The 22,193-nt window shown below is 38.6% G+C and overlaps 2 protein-coding genes and 2 pseudogenes across 2 annotated transcripts; all 4 read right to left on the bottom strand.

Moving 5' to 3' along the window:
- Positions 1–262: 262 nt before the first annotated feature.
- Positions 263–3,886, bottom strand: LOC141014606 (extracellular calcium-sensing receptor-like; annotated as a pseudogene).
- Positions 3,887–5,267: 1,381 nt separating this feature from the next.
- On the bottom strand, positions 5,268–9,247 carry LOC141019538 (extracellular calcium-sensing receptor-like). The gene is made up of 6 exons (XM_073494491.1): positions 9,057–9,247; positions 8,548–8,845; positions 7,611–8,405; positions 7,214–7,441; positions 6,913–7,036; positions 5,268–6,172 (listed from the first exon to the last, which is right to left on the bottom strand). Exons 1-6 carry the CDS (start codon positions 9,143–9,145, stop codon positions 5,268–5,270), a joined length of 2,439 nt encoding a protein of 812 aa, XP_073350592.1. The 5' UTR covers positions 9,146–9,247.
- A 1,434-nt stretch (positions 9,248–10,681) lies between these two features.
- LOC141016349 (extracellular calcium-sensing receptor-like) lies at positions 10,682–14,393 on the bottom strand (annotated as a pseudogene).
- A 3,009-nt stretch (positions 14,394–17,402) lies between these two features.
- LOC141019549 (extracellular calcium-sensing receptor-like) lies at positions 17,403–21,853 on the bottom strand. Its single transcript, XM_073494501.1, has 6 exons — positions 21,627–21,853; positions 21,102–21,399; positions 20,140–20,934; positions 19,734–19,961; positions 19,414–19,537; positions 17,403–18,316 (listed from the first exon to the last, which is right to left on the bottom strand). The coding sequence occupies exons 1-6, from the start codon at positions 21,851–21,853 to the stop codon at positions 17,403–17,405; spliced, it is 2,586 nt and encodes an 861-aa protein (XP_073350602.1).
- Positions 21,854–22,193: the final 340 nt, after the last annotated feature.

Genomic DNA, 22,193 nt, shown 5'->3' on the forward strand with positions numbered 1-22,193 from the left:
AACTCAGTGGTATGCCAATGGTCAAGCCAACATCTTGCAAGTATGTGGGTATTTACCATTTGTATATGAATGTATATTACACAGTATTCAATGATTTCTTCGCAATATTGTATGTCAAAAATGAAATGAAATACAGGAGCAAAATGCAAGTCTTCAATTAAATGAAGAAAACATTTCAGCTGACAGTCTAGTTAACAATCTAATATGTCAAAATTAAAAGGGCACTTGAATGCCTTTGCTACCATATTATTTCAAGTTTTTATTATGGTTTTGAGGCCCCCTTCCCCATCATGTTCTTTTTTGTATTCTTCTCTGGTTTCAGTAAGATAATATAACATTTTGGAATAAAAATGCAAATGAGCAGTCCAAAACTTGAAGCCAGAATAGCAAATATCTCCACAGCTACACTGAACTTCCCAGGAGAGCTGACATACGCTGGGATAAAAGTCATCCATACTGCGCAGAATATCAGCATGCTAAAGGTGATAAATTTGGCTTCATTGAAATTATCAGGCAGTTTCCGAGCCAGAAAAGCAAGAATAAAACACAACATGGCCAGAAGTCCAATGTACCCAAGTACAGCCCAAAAGCCTACAGCTGAGCCCAGAGCGCACTCTAAGATGATTTTATCCTTATAGAGTATCAAATTCTTAGAAGGAAAGGGAGGGTTGATTGTCAGCCATAGTATGCAAATCAAAACTTGTATCAGAGTGAAACCCAGAACACTGAGTTTCTGCTGTGCAGGCCCAAACCATTTCATCACATTACTACCTGGAAGTGTTGCCCTGAAGGCCATTAACACCACTATTGTTTTCCCCAGAACACAAGAGATACAGAGGACAAAGGTGATGCCGAATGCTGTATGTCGCAGCATGCAGGACCACTCAGAGGGCCGGCCAATGAAGGTCAGAGAACACAGGAAACACAGAGTCAATGAGAACAGCAGCAGGAAGCTCAGCTCAGAGTTGTTGGCCCTGACAACAGGAGTCTGTCTGTATCTGAAGAAAATGAACGCCACAACAGCAGTCATGCATGTTCCAAAGAGAGAGGCTGCAGTGAGAAGTGCTCCCATAATCTCTTCATATGACAGAAACTCTGCCTCCTTCTTTACACAGGCATCTCTTCTCTCATTTGACCAGAACTCAGGATGGCATCGCACACAGGTGATGGAATCTGAAAAATATAATGTTTAAGCAGGTGTTTGAATTACACTATTTTTAACCAGATAAAGATTAACATTATCACAAGTGTTTGTTCTATAGTCTTTTTCAAATGTTGTTGTATACATATACACACACACATATATACATACACAATCATACTTTTTTTGTAACAGTAATTTCAGACCATGTGACCTCTAGTGGTTGCACCAAATAATACACCGCAGCTGATAATGCATGTCACAATCCCTGTATCACCTCCCCCCTTATTTATATTAATGGAATTGCAGTCATTTTAATTACACTTGAAATGCATTAATGTTTCATATTGGAAATTTACCAAGGTTGCGCATACATTCAGCTGATTTCAGACTTGAATAGGCCTATCCATGTTTCTTCAGTGTCATTTGATGCATCAATTTTTGATGTAATGACATTGATTTTGGGGTGCTTAAGAAAATTACATATTAACTATATAATCCCTGTTGGAATCACTCTAATAAATTTGGACCACAGTTGGAACATGAACATGACAACTGTAATTTTTCTTTTTTTTTTTTTGTCTTGTATTAAATATTACCACACCTGTGATGTTGCTTATTTCTCCCTCTGCACATCTTAAACAGTCATAGCAGCAGACAGGCTTTCCTTTCTGGAGAACCTTGCGAGTTCCATGGGGACATTTCTCACTGCAAACTGAGAGAGGCACCTGCATGAACGAAAAGACTGTGACAATAAAACATATGGGTATTCACTTTGACGAGGTGTTTGTCACTGCAAGCATCTATTGATAATTTTGATTCATCATAACCACAAATGATGTAATGTGATGTGAAAACAAATGTTAACTTACACAAATTTAACATTTTTAATAGATTTTACATATCACTATTGATTAACACCTGTATGGCACCTGCATGAACAAAACAACAATAAAAAAATGTACAGGTATCTATTATTACTTTGATCCATCAAACAAAACATTATACACTAAGAATAACGAATGACATTCACAATTCTCACAATTTGGAAACTTTCGTTAATAATTACAGCGACCCTATTACAGCTTACCTTTTGTGAGTTCTGTGCCCAAATAAAAGACTTATTTAGCAAATTCAGCTGTTTGTCTGCAGGTAAAGATGAATCGTGAAGACCAACTGTGACAAAGTCCACAATGCCCTTTTTTGTTGGCTGCCAGTTTATAATTTCATACTTTGCTGCTGGATCTCCATACTCATTGAAGTAAACCTCATCTCCTTCCTTTGTTTTGAAGTTCACCTGTTTAATGTGCTGCAAAATCTAAAGATATACATCAATGTAGATCATTATCTGACATATTTTTTGTAAGTGTATTGTCTCACCAGCATGGAGACTACAACAATGAATGTTTAAAATTCACATCATTTTTCTTTGTTAATGTGAAATTATGTAAATAACTAGAATTTGAGGCTTTGGTGTTCAACTCACCGTAAATGGATCTAGCTGCACCTTGTCGTTACATGTTTTATTACAACTGAACATATTATGAAATGCATGGGCCACAGCATACACTCCTTTATAAACATTGTTAAAGATTGGCATGAGTGACATATCAGTGAAGCTGTTTTGCACTCCACTCAGATCTTCATGTCCAGTACATTCTCTCTGACTCTCTGCTGATGACTTTGACCGCTTGAACTCACAGCTAAATAATTTCTCCCAAAACTCTGTAAATAAGTCATTACTGGTTGAATTGAGCGGCTTTACATCCAACATGAACTCTCTCATACCACTGACATGTGCCTGGGGGATGGACAGGCCTATGGCACCATCCAGAATGTGATGCCTGTCCATGGCTGCAGTTTGGGAATCAGAGATCCAGCTTTCACTGCCTACCCACTGGTACCCAGTCAAGTTGTGGTGAGAGAATTCCTGTATAACCATGTCTATATCAAAGTGGGAGAGGAAAGCAACAATCACCTTGGAAGTTGAAGCCTTGATAATGTCAACTATCTTTAATATTTTGTCTGGTGGATCTGTTCTAAAGACAGAAACAGAGTACTCCAAACAGATACCCAGCTGCTGGGCAGTCTCTATAAATATTGCCATGCCATTATTGCCATAATCATTATTTGTTCTAATAGCTCCAACCCAAGTCCAGCCAAAGTGCATGACCAACTGGGCCAGGGCTCTGCTCTGGTAGTAGTCACTGGGTATTGTTCTGAGGAATGATGGGTATTTGGTTTTATCACTGAGACAAGCACAAGTTGCAAAGTGGCTGATCTAAAAGAAGAAAAAAAAAAAGAAATTATATCCCAAGGTAAATACATGAAATATACAACATTTACACTGCACACTTCAATTCCTTTAAAGCCCCCTTTGCTATAAACAGCTGGAAGAGTTATAGAATAATAATTGTATTTCACTCATTTTAGTGGGTTTTTGCAAATATTACCAACCATTGGGATATAAAAAGGTCCAATGACAGTAGATATGGCCATGCAAGGAGAGGAAGATGTCTCTCCCATTATGGCCTGCACTTGGGCAGGTCTGCTACAAGGTGCTTCAGAAGATGCAAATACTTCATTACCATTTGCCAAGGCCAGTGCAACTCTTACACCTCTGGCAATGGAGCCACAGATGTCATAGATCTTATATCCCAGAGAGATGCCAGGTAGTAGGTCTGTGCTGTTATTAATTTCTTCTATGGCAAAAAGCATTGCCTGGGCAAACTGGAACTCTCTGAAATGCAAACTTGAAGCATACATGTACAAATAGTTGGAAATGTAATCAATTTGTCCTTGACATACAAACAATAGCATTTTAAATGAAATTTGATGTTATTTTTATACACAACAAGACATTTCTTACTTCAATGCTCCATTTGGATATCTCTTTTGTACCTGTTTGGTATCTAAACTCACTTTCTCTTTGATATTTTAAATATAATAGATATTTACCATACAATTTACCTGGTGCATTGCAGTGGCATTGGTATGTGCTTATAGGTATCCTGTCTGTTTATCCACGTGCTGTGGAAAGAAAAGAGCCCCCCCAATATTATGTCCCCATCCTTAGAAAGCTGGGGGCTCTCTGGATCCCCTCTCAGCCGACACACCGTCTCCTCAGCCTGAGAGACAGACGCCACCAAGCACAGCTGTAAGAGTGCCCAACCTTGTTCTGGCCACCTCTGATTGGATGACATACTGCCTGAGAGAACTTAACCACTAGTCATAACCCTAACTCTCCCTTCCTGTAAATCGAAAGCTTGGATGTTTATATATGTTTGAGCTGCATAAAAAAAAAGAGTACAGTGATGTTTTATCTCTGTGGAGCTACAAGGTAGGGTGACGCCAAAACAGAAATAGTTTTGGGCCTTTTTAACTGTATATGTTAACAGATAAGAATATTCATGGTTTTGACAAAGAGTTTATGGATGGGATATATGTGCACCAGAAAGTTTCCAGTGTGCACATGATACTTTCCCACAAGATTGGGAGACTTTCTTGTTTGCATGCATTTTTTCATCCACACGCCAGTGTTTCATTTGTGCCAGATCCTGCCAGAGATTTTTGTCAATGAGGGTAAACTTAAAAATGAGAAACACCTCTAGGTATAATACAATTCCACAGCAACACACAGCCTAAGAAAATAGCCATGAAGTTGAAACACCTCTTTAAAAATGTATTTATTCATAACCTTCTTGAAAGCAGGCCATTTTCAATCACTGTTGTATAAGACTATATTAGTTGATAAACTGGCAAATGAGTGTATGTTATTGTTGTAAATGACATGACAGACCTGTATATTTACACTTTTACACCATTGATAATCCGCTACATTGTGCCTGTACAGTGACTCTAGAAACAACAGTATTGAATCTTTTTAAAAAAGGTTAGAGATACATAATATATATATATATATCTATATATATATATATATATATATATATATATATATATATATATATATATATATATATATATATATATAATATTTACACACATACACCCCTACATTGCCAACAGTGGACTCTCAATCTAAGCCCACAAAGTGTAGACCTCTGTTTCTAGTCATTTTGAAAAAAACAAAATAAAGGTTGTTTTTTTTTTTTCTTTTTCAGAAGGATTAAGGTGCACCCTTCCCCATCATATTCTTTTTTGTATTCTTCTCTGGTTTCAGTAAGATAATATAACATTTTGGAATAAAAATGCAAACGAGCAGTCCAAAACTTGAAGCCAGAATAGCAAATATCTCCACAGCTACACTGAACTTCCCAGGAGAGCTGACATATGCTGGGATAAAAGTCATCCATACTGCACAGAATATCAGCATGCTAAAGGTGATAAATTTAGCTTCATTGAAATTATCAGGCAGTTTCCGAGCCAGAAAAGCAAGAATAAAACACAACATGGCCAGAAGTCCGATGTACCCAAGTACAGCCCAAAAGCCTACAGCTGAGCCAAGAGCGCACTCTAAGATGATTTTCTCTTTGGACTCTTTAAAATTGTTTAAGGGAAAAGGAGGAGAAATTGTTAACCAGAGGATACATATGATAACTTGTACAAGAGTGAAACCCAGAACACTGAGTTTCTGCTGTGCAGGCCCAAACCATTTCATCACATCACTACCTGGAAGTGTGGCCCTGAAGGCCATTAATACCACTATTGTTTTCCCCAGCACACAAGAGATACAGAGGACAAAGGTGATGCCGAATGCTGTGTGTCGCAGCATGCAGGACCACTCAGAGGGCCGGCCGATGAAGGTCAGAGAACACAGGAAACACAGACTCAAGGAGAAGAGCAGCAGGAAGCTCAGCTCAGAGTTGTTGGCCCTGACAATAGGAGTCTGCCTGTATCTGAAGAAAATGAACGCCACAACAGCAGTCATGCATGTTCCAAATAGGGAGGCTGCAGTCAGCAGTGCTCCCATTGTCTCTTCATATGATAAAAACTCTTCCACCTTCTTTACACAGGCATCTCTTCTCTCATTTGACCAGAACTCAGGGTCACATCTCACACAGGTGATAGAATCTGAAAAAAAAATATTAAAGTAGGTGAAAGAATTACTCACTACATGTGTCTGGTTTTGTGTCTGTCACATCTCACTACGCCTACTAGTCTGGCAAAACATGACTGACAGATCAGCTTTCTCGTATCATCCTGAAGGATTTGGAGGTTTTAAGTAGAAATACAGGTTGAATAGGCATTATTCATTGTTGTTCATTGTTTTTTTTTATTTGTTTAATTTAATTTAAAACTCTTTCATCTCTAGAGTTTTTAATAGTATTGTGATATTAATTTCAGTAAGTGCTTCATAATCAAATGAATCAGTATTTATTATTTACATATTCTGGCCTGATCACTCCTAGTGGTTGCACCAAATAATACACTGTGGCTGACAATGCATGCCACAATCCCTCCCTTTCAGGCTGAGTGGGCTTTTGCACTGAAAACAACACAGACTGCCCCAATCTTCCTATGGAATTTCTCATTTTTAAATAAATAATGAAATTGTAGTTGTTTTGAATCGACTTGATTCACTTGTAGCCCTTTCTGTTTTTGTTTAGGTCATTTGATGAATCAATTTTTGATGTCATGACATTCATTTTGGGGTTGCTTTAAAAACAACATACTGTATCTGCTATATAATCCGTGCAAGAATTCCTCCCAAACATTTCGAATAACATAACAAAAATATGCCATTTCTTAAAATTGGCATGTGTACATGACAACTTTTAGACATTCTTGTATTAAATGAAATATTACTGCACCTGTGGTGCTGCTTATTTCTCCCTCTGCACATCTTAAACAGTCATAGCAGCAGACAGGCTTTCCTTTCTGCAGGACCTTGCGAGTTCCAGGGGGGCATTTCTCACTGCAAACTGACAACGGCACCTGCATGAGCAAAATGACATTGAGAAAAATATATGTGCATTCACTTTGACAAGGTGTTGTCTTTGCAACAATACATTTTTTTATCTCGATGCATCAAAAAATAACATTGTTATTCAGTAACAGTAACTACGAACTTTTACTTACATTTAACATGACAGTATTCACATGGTGGCTTACCTTTTGTGAGTTCTGGGCCCAAAATAAAGACTTGTTATGCAGATTCAGCTGTTTATCTGCAGGTAAAGATGAATCATGAAGGCCAACTGTGACAAAGTCCACAATGCCATTTATTGTTGGCTGCCAGTTTATGATTTCATAATTTGCTGCTGGATCTCCATTCTCGTTGAAGTAAACCTCATCTCCTTCTTTTGTTTTGAAGTGAATATTTTTAATGTGCTGTAAAATCTAAGAAGATATGCATCAACATAGGTTGTTATCTGACACACATCGTTTAGATGTTTGAACAACATGATAGACAGACAATTTTAATTTTCAAATGATTCACCATTTTCTTTGTTCTTGTGACATATTGTCAAAACAAAAATATTATTTAAGTCTTTGGCGTTCAACTCACCGTCAATGGATCTTGCTGCACCTTGTTGTTACATGTTTTATTACAGCTGAGAATATTATGAAGTGCATGGGCCACAGCATACACTCCTTTATAAACATTGTAAAAGATAGGCATGAGTGACATATAGGTGAAGCTATTTTGCACTCCAGACACATCTTCATGGCCGGTACATTTTCTCTGATTCCCTGCTGATGACTTTGACTGCTTGAACTTGCAGCTAAATAATTTCTCCCAAAACTCTGTAAACAATTTCTGACTTGTTGAATTTAATGGCTTCACATCTAACATGAACTCTCTCATGCCACTGACATGTGCTTTGGGGATGGACAGGCCTATGGCACCATCCAGAACGTGATGCCTATCCATGGCTGCAGTTTGGGAATCAAAGATCCAGCTCTCACTGCCTACCCACTGGTATCCAGTCAAGTTGTGGTGAGACAACTCAGGTATTAGCACATCCATATCCTTGTGGGAGAGGAAAGCGACAATCACTTTGGAAGTGGAAACTTTTATAATTTCAATTATCTTTTGTATTTTGTCTGGTGCATCTGTTCTGAAGACAGATACAGAGTATTCTAAACAGATGCCCAACTGCTGGGCAGTTTCTATGAATATGGCCATGCCATTATTGCCATAATCATTATTTGATCTAATAGCTCCAACCCAAGTCCAACCAAAGTGCTTGACCAGCTGGGCCAGGGCTCTGCTCTGGTAGTAGTCACTGGGTATTGTTCTGAGGAATGATGGGTACCTGGTTTTATCACTGAGACAAGCACAAGTTGCAAAGTGGCTGATCTAAAACAAAGAGAGATTACATTCGAACACAAAAGGTAAATTCTTTACACAGCACTCTACAATTCGTTGAAAACTGCTTTTCTATTGTCAGCTGGAAGATTTACATAATTTTGCAATTTCAGTTCTGAAAAATCTTACCTACCATTGGGATATGAAAGGGTCCAATGACAGTAGCTATAGCCATGCAAGGAGAGGAAGAGGTCTCTCCCATAATGGCCTGCACTTGGGCAGGTCTGGCACACGGTGTCTCAGACGGTGCAGTTATGGCTTGATTACCGTTAGCCAAGGCCAGTGCAACCCTCACTCCCCTGGCAATGGAGGCACAGGCATCATAGATCTTATATCCCAGAGAGATTCCAGGCAGTAATTCTGTGCTGTTATTTATCTCCTCTATGGCAAAGCGCATAGCCTGGGCAAACTGGAACCCTCTGAAATTCAAACTTGATGCAGACCATTTTGAAAAGTTAAAATTGCAAAAAAAATGTCCTTAAAATAGAAACAATATCATAGTAAATGACAGTATTTGATCATTTTCATACAGCGTGGAAGGAATATTCATGATGTTTAAACTCAGTTTGGCAACTCTATGTATCTGCACACACTTCCTCTTAGATAATTGAAATCTAAGTAGGGCTTTATGCCTTAATTTACCTGGTGCATTGCAGTGGCAGTGGTTTGTGCATGTAGGTGTCCTGTCTGTCTTTCCAGCTGCTGTGGAAAGAGAAGATTCCGCCCAACATGATGTCTCCATCCTTGAAAAGCTGTGGATTCTCTTGATCCCCTCTCCGCCTGCACACTGGCTCCTCTGCAAGAGTGAAAGATGCCACCAATAATATCTGTAAGAGTGCCCAACCCTGTTCTGGCCATCTCTGAACAGACGTCATACTGTCTGAGAGAACTGAACTGCTGAGTGTTAATTTCAAAGTTTGCACTGGTACATATACATTTTGGAGCACCACAAAAAAATAATGACAGTGATGTTTAATCTCTGTGGACCTACAAGGTGTGGCAAGAGGAAGGAATGTGAGCAAACAGAAAGAGTTTTGGGCCTTAGCCTATTTTAATCATCTGAACTGTGAAGAATATTTATTTGTGCTGTTCAACAGGTTTCCCTTTGTTATGAGTTCATAATTTAAATTTAAACAGCATAAAACAATTAAATAATGTATGCATACTCTGCCACCCCCTTATGTTGTGCATTGCTGTTATCTTGATGATTAAATGTCCGACAGAGTCTGTTTTATTCCACTAGGTCACTAGTTTAGCATTAACGTTTAGCGGGAGCAGTCCACGGCAAGAACAGGTGCTGTTATAGCACATGCAGTTAGCTTATTAATCCTTAATACTTTAATCGTGCGGCTCCTCTAGACTTTGCAAATTTTGGTGGAATGAATGGCTGGGTTGATGACAGTGAAACGAGTCATTTCGCGGGGGTTGTAAAGCTCAAAAAAATGTATCCACCGTTTTACAGATGCTTCTTTCACAATGTTAACTTATGGGAAAAAGTCTTTTTGGGCCCTGGTGCATCATGTGCCATGTGATACATCACCTCACTACTTGAAATAACAACTCCAATCTTAACCATTGAGGTGTACCATATTTAAAAAATGGTGCACCTCGATGGTTAAGATCTATTCTGAGCTCTGCTCTTCAGGCCTAACCAATCAACTCTACAGCTTATAGCATGGCTTTAAACATTACAACAACAACGGGAAAGTTTTCACAGTTGAAGTCAAGTCTCAGGAGAACAGAGGAAAACAAATAAATTGAGCCAAAGGTGTTTTTTTGTCTGTGAGACTCCGGATTTTATTATTTCATTATAGTTTTATAAACTGTATTAAATGTTGTGAAATCAGGAATTAGGTGCATGTGTTTGTACTTAATTATACAGCGCATTGATTGTGGCGACTGTGGCTCAGGAGGTGGTGCGGGTCATCCACTGTTAACAGGGTTGGAGGTTCATTCCCCAGCTCCTACTGTCCATATTTGTATGGGGCATTCAGTAAAACACTGAAACTCAGTGGTCTGCCAATGGTCAAGCCAACATCTTGCAAGTATGTGGGTATTTACAATTTGTATATGAATGTATATTACACAGTATTCAATGATTTCTTTGCGATATTGTATGTCAAAAATGAAATGAAATACAGGAACAAAATGCAAGTCTTCAATGAAATGAAGATAAATGACCAGCTGACAGTCTGATTAACAATCTATTATCTCAAAATTAAAAGGGCACTTGAATGCCTTTGCTAACATATTATTTCAAGTTTTTGTTATGGTTTTGAGGGCCCCTTCCCCATCATATTCTTTTTTGTATTCTTCTCTGGTTTCAGTAAGATAATATAACATTTTGGGATAAAAATACAAATGAGCAGTCCAAAACTTGAAGCCAGAATAGCAAATATCTCCACAGCAACACTGAACTTCCCAGGAGAGCTGACATACGCTGGGATAAAAGTGATCCATACTGCACAGAATATCAGCATGCTAAAGGTGATAAATTTAGCTTCATTGAAATTATCAGGCAGCTTCCGAGCCAGAAAAGCAAGAATAAAACACAACATGGCCAGAAGTCCAATGTACCCAAGTACAGCCCAAAAGCCTACAGCTGAGCCCAGAGCACACTCTAAGATGATTTTCTCCTTGAATGTTTTAAAATTCTTAAAGGGAAAAGGAGGAGAAATGGTTAACCAGAGGATACATATGACAACTTGTACAAGAGTGAAACCCAGGACACTGAGTTTCTGCTGTGCAGGCCCAAACCATTTCATCACATTACTACCTGGAAGTGTGGCCCTGAAAGCCATTAACACCACTATTGTTTTCCCCAGAACACAAGAGATACAGAGGACAAAGGTGATGCCGAATGCTGTGTGTCGCAGCATGCAGGACCACTCAGAGGGCCGGCCGATGAAGGTCAGAGAACACAGGAAACACAGAGTCAAGGAGAAGAGCAGCAGGAAGCTCAGCTCAGAGTTGTTGGCTCTGACAACAGGAGTCTGTCTGTATCTGAAGAAAATGAACGCCACAACAGCAGTCATGCATGTTCCAAAGAGAGAAGCTGCAGTGAGCAGTGCTCCCATGATCTCTTCATATGATAGAAACTCTGCCTCCTTTTTTACACAGGCATCTCTTCCCTCATTTGACCAGAACTCAGGGTCACATCGCACACATGTGATGGAATCTAAAAAAATGATATTGAAGCATGTGTTAGACTTGCTCAGTATGTTTGTATTGTTTTTTGTCTATGTTGCATCTTTTCTGTGCCTGCAAACACTACATGATTACCAGATACTTGCTCAGGACAGTTATCTTCTTTTAATCTTTATGATGCACCTTTTAAAGCACACAAGACAGACACTACATGATAATCAGATAACTTATTACCAACTTATGAACTTCAAGACAGCTACACGGTATCGTAATGAATTACTGGGTTTTTAGAACATACAGTATAAATATGTTTTACTCCTTTCTTTTTGTTAATTGTTTTTTGTAGTTTGTAATGTCTAAGCTTGTTATTTTTTTCTGAAAATGGTATCATGCTTTAAATGTTTTTTTTTTTCACATGTCAATTTGTTGTCACTGCTCTAGCACAAACACAATTTCATTCACTCTCAATGTAATTATTTCAGTTTAAGAGGATGGTCAGCAGATGAAGTCAAAACTAACTGCATGCAATGATACCACAAGGATGATAAGAGAATATACCTATGGCCTTTTTTTTTATTTGAGTGAACTCACCATTTTTATAACTTTTCACAGTACATTTTTGAATTGCAACATTGCAATAATATTTGAATCAGTTACTTTATATGGAATCATTTGTTAACTTATCCCTCATTGTGGCTGAAACAAATAATACACTGTTGCTGACAATGCATGCCACAGTCCCATGCTTCTCTTCCCATGGATCTGACCCAAGAAGTCTGAGAATGAAGGGCTGAAAACAGACAACCACCATTTTTCTATAAACAATGACATCAGGGTCATTTTAAATACACTTGAGTTCCAAATGTTTTATTTGACCTTGATATGCATTTCCAAAACTATGCGTAAATGTATGTTGCTGACAACTTTCAGATTTTTGTTTTGTCTTGCATTAAATATTACCACACCTGCGGCGTTGCTGATTTCTCCCTCTGCACACCTTAAACAGTCATAGCAGCAGACAGGCTTTCCTTTCTGCAGAACCTTGCGAGTTCCTGGTGGACATTTCTCACTGCAAACTGACAACGGCACCTGCATGAACCAAAGATGAGGATACGATCAAAATAACTAATATTTCATAAATATAACAATAAAATTTGCAGTGAGCAGATTGTATCTTACCCGTTGTGAGTTCAGTGCCCAAACTAAAGACTTATTTTGCAGATTCAGTTGTTTGTCTGCAGGTAAAGATGCATCATGAAGACCAACTGCAACAAAGTCCACAATGCCATTTTCTGTTGGCTGCCAGTTTATTATTTCATACTTTGCTGCTGGGTCTCCATTCTCATTAAAGTAAACCTCATCTCCTTCCTTTGTTGTGAACTGAATCTTTCTTGTGTGCTGCAAAATCTAACAAGATATGCATCAATGAAGGGCATTATCTGAAAAAATACTTTGCAGTTCTATTGTCTCAACATGACAGACAATATTTTCCCCAAAATTATAACCAACTCTCTGTAAATGTGACATAACGTTAAAACAATGAATTAACTTAACTCACCGTAAATGGGTCTAGCTGCACATTGTTGTCACATGTTTTATTACAGCCGAGAATATTATGAAGTGCGTAGGCCACAGCATACACTCCTTTATAAACATTGTAAAAGATAGGCATGAGTGACATGTCAGTGAAGGTGTTTTGCACTTCAGTCACATCTTCATGTCCAGTGCATTCTGTCTGATTATCTGCTGATGACTTTGATTTCTTCAACTTACAGCTAAACAATGTCTCCCAAAACTCTGTAAACAATTCATTACTAGATGAACTGAGTGGCTTCACATCCAAAATAAACTCTCTCATGCCACTGACATGTGTTTTGGGGATGGACAGGCCAATGGCACCATCCAGAATGTGATGCCTGTCCATGGCTGCAATTTGGGAATCAGAGATCCAACCCTCAGTGCCTACCCACTGGTACCCAGTCAAGTTGTGGTGAGACAGCTCATGTATTAGCACATCCATATCCATGTGTGAGAGGAAAGCGACAATCACCTTTGAAGTGGAAGCCTTGATAATGTCAACTACCTTTTGTATTTTGTCTGGTGCATCTGTTCTGAAGAAAGGCACAGAGTACTCCAGACAAATACCCAGCTGCTGGGCAGTTTCTGTGAATGTGACCATGCCATTATTACCATAATCATCATTTGATCTAATAGCTCCAACCCAAGTCCAACCAAAGTAATAGACCAACTGGGCCAGGGCTCTACTCTGGTAGTAGTCACTGGGTATTGTTCTGAGGAATGATGGGTACTTGGTTTTATCACTGAGACAAGCACAAGTTGCAAAGTGGCTGATCTAAAAGAACAAAAAAAAGAAATTATATTCTGACATAAGGATTTTAAAATAAGCATTTACAAAATGCATCACGATTCTTAAAAAACAAACAAAAAAACAAAAACACCTTGGTTTAGACCAGCTGCAAGAATTAAAAAGTAATAAATCTTGTTCACATATATAATTCAACTTTAACTATTGTTACCCACCAGTGGTATATGAAAGGGTCCGATTACAGTAGATATAGCCATGCAAGGAGAGGAAGAGGTCACTCCCAAAAGAGCCAGCACATTGACTGGTCGGGTACATGGTACATTGGAGGGTGCAAATACCACTTCATTACCAGTCGCTGAGGCCAGTGCAACAGTCACACCTCTTGCAATGGAGCCACATACATCATAGATCTTATATCCCAGGGAGACGCCAGGCAGTATGTGTGTGCTGTTATTAATCTCCTCTATGGCAAAGAGCATAGCCTGGGCGTACTGGAACCCTCTGAAATTCAAACTTAATGCCGACAGTTATATGTAAAATAAATATTGTTGAAATTGCAACCATTTTCTTCTTGAAATTGAAACATTGGCATAGAAAATCAAACTATTTGATGGTATTAATGCACAAGAACATCTCTTATTTTACTACTCAGTTTGATGACATTGTTTATACCTATTTTGAACCTGCAGGAATTAAATATTCTAAATCTAAATAGATTTCTTTGGTATGATTTACCTGGTGCATTGCAGTGGCAATGGTTTGTCCATGTAGGTATCCTGTCTGTCTTTCCAGCTGCTGTGGAAAGAGAAGATTCCCCCCAACACAATGTCCCCATCCTTAGATAGCCGTGGATTCTCAGGATCCCCTCTCCGCCTGCACACCGTCTCCTCAGCCTGAGAGACAGACACCACCAACAATAAGTGTAGGAGCGCCCAACCCTTTTCTGGCCACCTCTGTGTGAACGTCATAACATCTGAGAGAGCTAAAGTACCTTAATATTAATCCATAGTTTGCACTGGTATTTATACATTTTGAAGTCGCATAACAAATAATCATAGAACAGTGATGTAGACCTTTGAGGTGGGGTGAGAGGAGGAAATCGCCCAAACAACAGAGGATTTGTGGCCGTCTTCTTTTTTACACATCTTAACTGTATATGTTATCAGATAACAATTTTCAATTGTTTTGTTTCTAAGCACACAATCATGTTGATGAATTAATTATTAAATAATTGAAACACTGAAAAACAATGCAGGATAAGGGTGAAATGTCCAAGGTTAACTGAAATGGCCCACTTATTTGGGCCATTTGACGGCATTGCAACAGGCTTCATAAACAACCATGCACTGTCGCAATCATAAAAGCAATTAAATGTTCGAGCGTCTTCACACTTCAAGCCAAGGCCGTAGGCATGGAGTCAATGTGGGGAGTAAAACATTTTAAAATGTATTTATTTGAATTTCTTGCCACTATAAAGTATTCTCTCCCATGGTCATATTTTGTTCTACTTCGTTTTGATAGCAATTTAGCATAACATTGCAAGATGATAACCATTCATAAAACTGAACTTTTTCACACATAGAACTGCAGTACACAATAACTAAAACTGTAATAGTAAAAACAATTCTAATTTGTTAAATTTAGTTATCACATTTGCTAATGAGTATGAGTATATGACGGGGGTGCGTGGGTGCCTGTCATCGCTGGCAATTTATGTATATATGGCATCACAACGTTTGCAGCCGATCCTTTAAGTCCTGTAAGTTGAGGGACAGAGCCTTCATGGATCGGACTTGTTTGTACAGCACATCCCATACATGCTCGATTGGATTGAAATCTTGGAAATCTGGAGGCAAAGTCAACACCTTGAACATGGTGTTTACTTGTGAAACTGTTCCGTGCATCGAGGGAAGACTTGATTAGTGTGTTTGGCTTTGCTAACTTTGCATCAGTTTTTAAAAGTTTGCTTGTATGAAAGCTATGGTTAGCTTCAAACATCACCGGCAAATGTGAACTCAGAGTAGGCTTTTATGATATTGTGGAATATTTGAGCTTGTAACTTGACACTCTATTGTCTGTATTCAGAGAGACACAAAAGGACATTCAAAATACAATGATGGAAAAGAAAGACAAAAGCACAATGTAAGCACAATGGGATTAAATGTGAAACTCATGGGACTGCATGTTAGACACATCAAAAAGTCATCAACCAGGCCTCACTGATAACTGTACAAAAACACATATTTCTAACTTTATTCACTGATTTGGGTGACACTGGATCATATTATATGGATGAGATGTGTTCCGGCTAGTCTGCCTGAACCCTTGGTGATATACAGATTGGCTGTACTTGCTGGTAAATAACCACTAACAGCAGCTAACTAAGCCAGGCTCCAAGTGAGCAGGGCACACCTCGGCACCAAACACAAACTATAAGACCAACTGTGGCCAGTTTGACAACAGGAAATCCAGGAGGGGGGTAGGTTACAGAGTTTAGCTGCTGTTAGATGGTGTTACAAGTTGGCTCTGGCTTGTAACAAAAGAGGAAGCTTTACCTTGATGGGCTATTAGAGGGACATAAACATCACCTTGAAGGGTTTTAATTTGGTCAAACTACAAATTGACATGAGATGTGCAAATTTGTGATCAGTATCAGTAGTCTGAGGAGTGGATGGGTGAGTGTGTCATACGGTGTGTGTAAAAGTAAGAAAGAGCACATATTATACATGTGGAAAGCTGGACTTTCCACGGGGTCTGGCTCGGTGAAGGAGAGAGAACTAGAGCATGGTTTGCAGTCATTTCAAATGCAGGTGAGCCAAGTGGTGTAGGTGTGCCACATCTTCCCTGACAAGTCACTCCACTCCATTTTTACAGGAAATATGCAAATAGCACTCCACCATCCATTTCATGGGGACTTAATTCTCATGTTAAACCAATGTGCATCCCATGTAAACCTGTTAACTTTATGTGAAACTCATATTAAATCTTGCATACAGAAATACTTGTGGGTGTATACAAGAAGTGTTAGTACTTACATTTTCTATGAAATGTTTTATCCAATTAAACACAAATGTAAACTTGGACTGTAAGCTGTCATGTTAGATGGTTAAATGTTCTACATGGGTTTAACATGGCTTTCACTTGAAATCCAATAGGTTTCACAAGGGAATTTGTATGGGCTTAACATGGGCATTCACAGGGGTTTCATACTGTATGTAGTCCCAATCATTTCACATGTAATTGCATAGGTTTCACATGGGTATTTACATGTGTTTGCTCACAACCTTTGACACCAAGGGCAAACCATGAACATGTTGAGCTATCTGCTGGTGGTATGAAAATAACAGGCGCCATGCAGTGACTGAGAAAAATATTTTGCACATGTGCTCTAAATGGTACCTCATGTCTGAAACAAATGCAAAATAGATGTATATTTGTAGTTGTCTTATTTATATATGTATCTCTCTCTCTCTCTCTCTCTCTCTCTCTCTCTTAAAGACAAAATAACATAATATTCAGAATGATTTTGGTGCCCCCTTCCCCATCATATGCTTTTTTGTATTTTTCTCTGGTTTCAGTAAGATAATATAACATTTTGGAATAAAAATACAAATGAGCAGTCCAAAACTTGAAGCCAGAATAGCAAATATCTCCACAGCAACACTGAACTTCCCAGGAGAGCTGACATATGCTGGGATAAAAGTGATCCATACTGCACAGAATATCAGCATGCTAAAGGTGATGAATTTGGCTTCATTGAAATTATCAGGCAGTTTCCGAGCCAGAAAAGCAAGAATAAAACATAACATGGCCAGAAGTCCAATGTACCCAAGTACAGCCCAAAAGCCTACAGCTGAGCCCAGAGCGCATTCTAAGATGATTTTATCCTTATAGAGTAACAAATTCTTAGAAGGAAAGGGAGGGTTGATTGTCAGCCATAGTATGCAAATCAAAACTTGTATCAGAGTGAAACCCAGGACACTGAGTTTCTGCTGTGCAGGCCCAAACCATTTCATCACATTACTACCTGGAAGTGTTGCCCTGAAGGCCATTAACACCACTATTGTTTTTCCCAGAACACAAGAGATACAGAGAACAAAGGTGATGCCGAATGCTGTGTGTCGCAGCATGCAGGACCACTCAGAGGGCCGGCCGATGAAGGTCAGAGAACACAGGAAACACAGAGTCAAGGAGAAGAGCAGCAGGAAGCTCAGCTCAGAGTTGTTGGCCCTGACAACAGGAGTCTGCCTGTATCTGAAGAAAATGAATGCCACAACAGCAGTCATGCATGTTCCAAATAGGGAGGCTGCTGTAAGAAGTGCTCCCATAATCTCTTCATATGAGAGAAACTCTTCCACCTTCTTAATACAGGAATCTCTTCTTTCATTTGACCAGAATTCAGGGTCACATCTCATACAGGTGATAGAGTCTGAAAAATTTAATTAGAGCCTGTGTTAGACTTGCTCAGTATGTTTGTATTGTTTTTTGTCTTTGTTGCATCTTTTCTGTGCCTGCAAACACTACATGATAAAAAAACAAAAACAAATGTCTCTGTGCGTTGAATGGGCCATTGCACCTCAGGAGTAGTACATAAAAGTACAGACATTCTCATTTCCTGTGGCCTGCAGGTGTCATTGTGAGTATAACTAAAAACTGGCATTTAGATTTCCTCAGGCTACCATGGGAAATGTGATGCAGAATAAACAATGTATCATGGCTAGTTACTAGTAACTTCCTCTTCAATGGTGAAACATCGAAATTCCACATAAACTCAAAATATTTACAATTTAGCATAGCAAAGATCTTCATATAGCACTGGCTGAATATAAAGTTGATCTGGTCCATTCTCAAGGAAGACTTCGTTAAAGTACCGCGCATGTAAATGGCAATAAAAATAAACGCTAAATTCAAAATGGCTGACTTCCTGTTGTGTTTGGGTTACAAAACCAACAGGCTTTCATGGAGATATGGATTTGATAAGCAGCTACACTTATTAGTACCTAACATAATTGTGTTAATTGAGTTTGTTTTGTAGCTCTACCTTGAATACAAAGAGTTTCAATAATCTAACCGTGATTTAATTAAAGCATGGATGTTCTGTCCTGAGGAAAGACCATATATTTGATCATATTTGTTTTCCTAAAATAGACTGCTACTGACAATGCAAGCCACAATTACTTCATTCTCAACCACAGATGTGACCCAAGATGTCTGAAAATGACTGGGTGGAAAACAATATCGACCGTTTGGATCTTCCCAGTAATTTCTTAGTGGGCATATAAACAATAAAATTTATGTAATTTCACATAACTTTGTGTTACATTCACAGTGGGCCTTTAACCTTGATATCAGATTTCAGACTTCTGTATTGGTATTTTTTTAGGATAATAGATGTCTGAAGTAATGATTGAATGATGTAATGATATTGTTTTTCTTATGGTTTGCTTAAACAACTATTATAAAATGTGCATGTGAACATGACAACTTTGAGCTTTTTGTTTTATCTAACATTAAATATTACTACACCTGTTGTGTTGCTGATTTCTCCCTCTGCACATCTTAAACAGTCATAGCAGCAGACAGGCTTTCCTTTCTGCAGAACCTTGCGAGTTCCTGATGGACATTTCTCACTGCAAACTGACAAAGGCACCTGCATGAACAAAGTGGCAATGAAAAAAATCTATTGGCATTCATTTTGACAAGGTGTTTGTTATGCAAGCGTGTATAATTAATTTTAATGCATCAAAACTGATTATTTTGCTACTAACAATGACTTTTAACTCACACACTTTCATTAATTCAAATAGACTTTCAATAACAATTACACTGAATGTGTCGGGGCTAACCTGTTGTGAGTTCTGTACCCAAATTAAAGACTTATTTTGCAGTTTCAGCTGTTTGTTGGCAGGTAAAGATGCATCATGAAGACCAACTGTGACAAAGTCCACAATGCCATTTTCTGTTGGCTGCCAGTTTATAATTTCATACTTTGCTGCTGGATCTCCATTCTCATTAAAGTAAACCTCATCTCCTTCCTTTGTTGTGAAGTGAACCTGTTTAATGTGCTGTAAAATCTAAAGATATACATCAATGTAGATCATTATCTGACAAATATTTTGTAGGTGTACAGCATGATAAACAAATTTCAACAATTTTCTTTAAAAAAATGTGAGTATTTACTTTGTTCATCACACTTAATGTACAAAACTATAAGTAATTAAGTAAGTTTAAGTAGTTTGTTGTCTAACTCACCGTAAATGGATCGAGCTGCACCTTGTTGTTACATGTTTTATTACAGCTGAGAATATTATGAAGTGCGTGTGCCACAGCATACACTCCTTTATAGATATTGTAAAAGAGAGGCATGAGAGACATATCAGTGAAGCTGTTTTGTACTTCAGTCACATCTTCATGTCCAGTACATTTTCTCTGATTCCCTGCTGATGACTTTGAAAGCGTAAACTTACAGCTAAACAATGTCTCCCAAAACTCTGTAAACAATTCATCACTGGATGAATTTAGTGGCTTCACATCCAAAATGAACTCTCTCATGCCACTGACATGTGCTTTGGGGATGGACAGGCCTATGGCACCATCCAGAATGTGATGTCTATCCATGGCTGCTGTTTGAAAATCAAAGATCCAGGCCTCAGTGCCCACCCACTGGTACCCAGTCAAGTTGTGATGAGATAACTCCTGTATTATCATATACAACTCTGTGGGGGAGAGGAAAGTGACAATCACCTTGGAAGTTGAAGTTTTGATAATGTCAACTATCTTTACTATTTTGTGTGGTGGATCTGTTCTCAAGACAGACACAGAGTATTCCAGACAGATACCAAGCTGCTGGGCAATTTCTGTAAATGTGGCCATGCCATTATTGCCATAATCATTATTTATTCTAATTGCTCCAACCCAAGTCCAGCCAAAGTACTTGACCAACTGGGCCAGGGCTCTGCTCTGGTAGTAGTCACTGGGTATTGTTCTGAGAAAGGATGGATACTTGGCTTTATCACTGAGACAAGCACAAGTAGCAAGGTGGCTGATCTGAAAAAAAAAAAAAAAAAGAAATGATATCCCAAGATAAAAATATGTAATATACAACACTTACATAGCACAGTATTATTCTTAAAACCCTTTTTTGCTTTGACAAATGGGTGCACCCAATAATTCTTTTTGTTCAAAAATATCATATTTTTATCAATCTTACCCACCAGTGGGATATTAAAGGGTCCGATGACAGTTGATATTGCCATGCAGGGAGAGGAAAAGGTCCCTCCCAAAATGGCCTGCACTTGGGCAGGTCTGGTACATGGTGCCTCAGAGGGTGCAAATTCCACTTCGTTGCTGTTAGCCAAGGCCAGTGCGACCGTTACTCCTCTGGCAATGAAGACACAGGCATCATAGAGCTTATAGCCCAGAGAGATGCCAGGCAGTAGGTCTGTACTGGTATTGATCTCCTCTATGGCAAAGAGCATAGCCTGGGCATACTGGAACCCTCTGAAATTCAAACTTTATGTGGACAGTAATACATAGTTGAAATTGCAACTAATATATCTTCAAAATAGAAAATATAGTATGAAGTAAAAGCATTTGAAGGTATTTATACACACAAGGAAAATGTATTTCAATCCTCAGTTTGACAGACATTTTTCATTTTTTTTACCTGCTTTGTATCTCTACTCAATAACTCTTAGATATTTGCAATCTAAAAAGATTAGATTCGCTGGTTCATTTACCTGGTGCATTGCAGTGGCAGTGGTTTTTGCATGTAGGTATGCTGTCTATTTTTCCACTTGTTGTGGAAAGAAAAGATTCCTCCCAACAAAATGTCCCCATCCTTAGATAGTTGTGGATTCTCTGGATCCCCTATCAGCCTGCACACTGGCTCCTCAGCCTGAGAGAAAGACGCCACCAACAACAAGAGTACCCATCCCTTCCCTGGCCCCCTCTGTCTGGACGTCATGTTGTCGAGGAGAACTAAACCACTGGGTGGCATCACATGTAACTTAATGTAAATCAAAAGCTTGCACTGATATTTATACATTTTGGAGCAGAAAAAAATAATACTTGAATGGTGATGTTTTATCTGTGTAGACAAAACAGGTGGGTCAAGAGGAGGGAGGTGCCCAACAAGATTTTGTGGGGCTTAAGTTTACTTTAAAGGTTGAGTGTATATGATTTAGGGGGGACTACTGGTAGAAATTAAGTAGATATTTAAAATCATGTATTACTTTTCAATTTTATATTTCCATTTGTATTTTATCATCAGAAAACAAAAGTCATGTTTTCATTACCTTAGAATG

The sequence above is a fragment of the Pagrus major genome, chromosome 2 (genome assembly GCF_040436345.1).
Source record: "Pagrus major chromosome 2, Pma_NU_1.0".
Taxonomy (NCBI): Eukaryota; Metazoa; Chordata; class Actinopteri; order Spariformes; family Sparidae; genus Pagrus; species Pagrus major.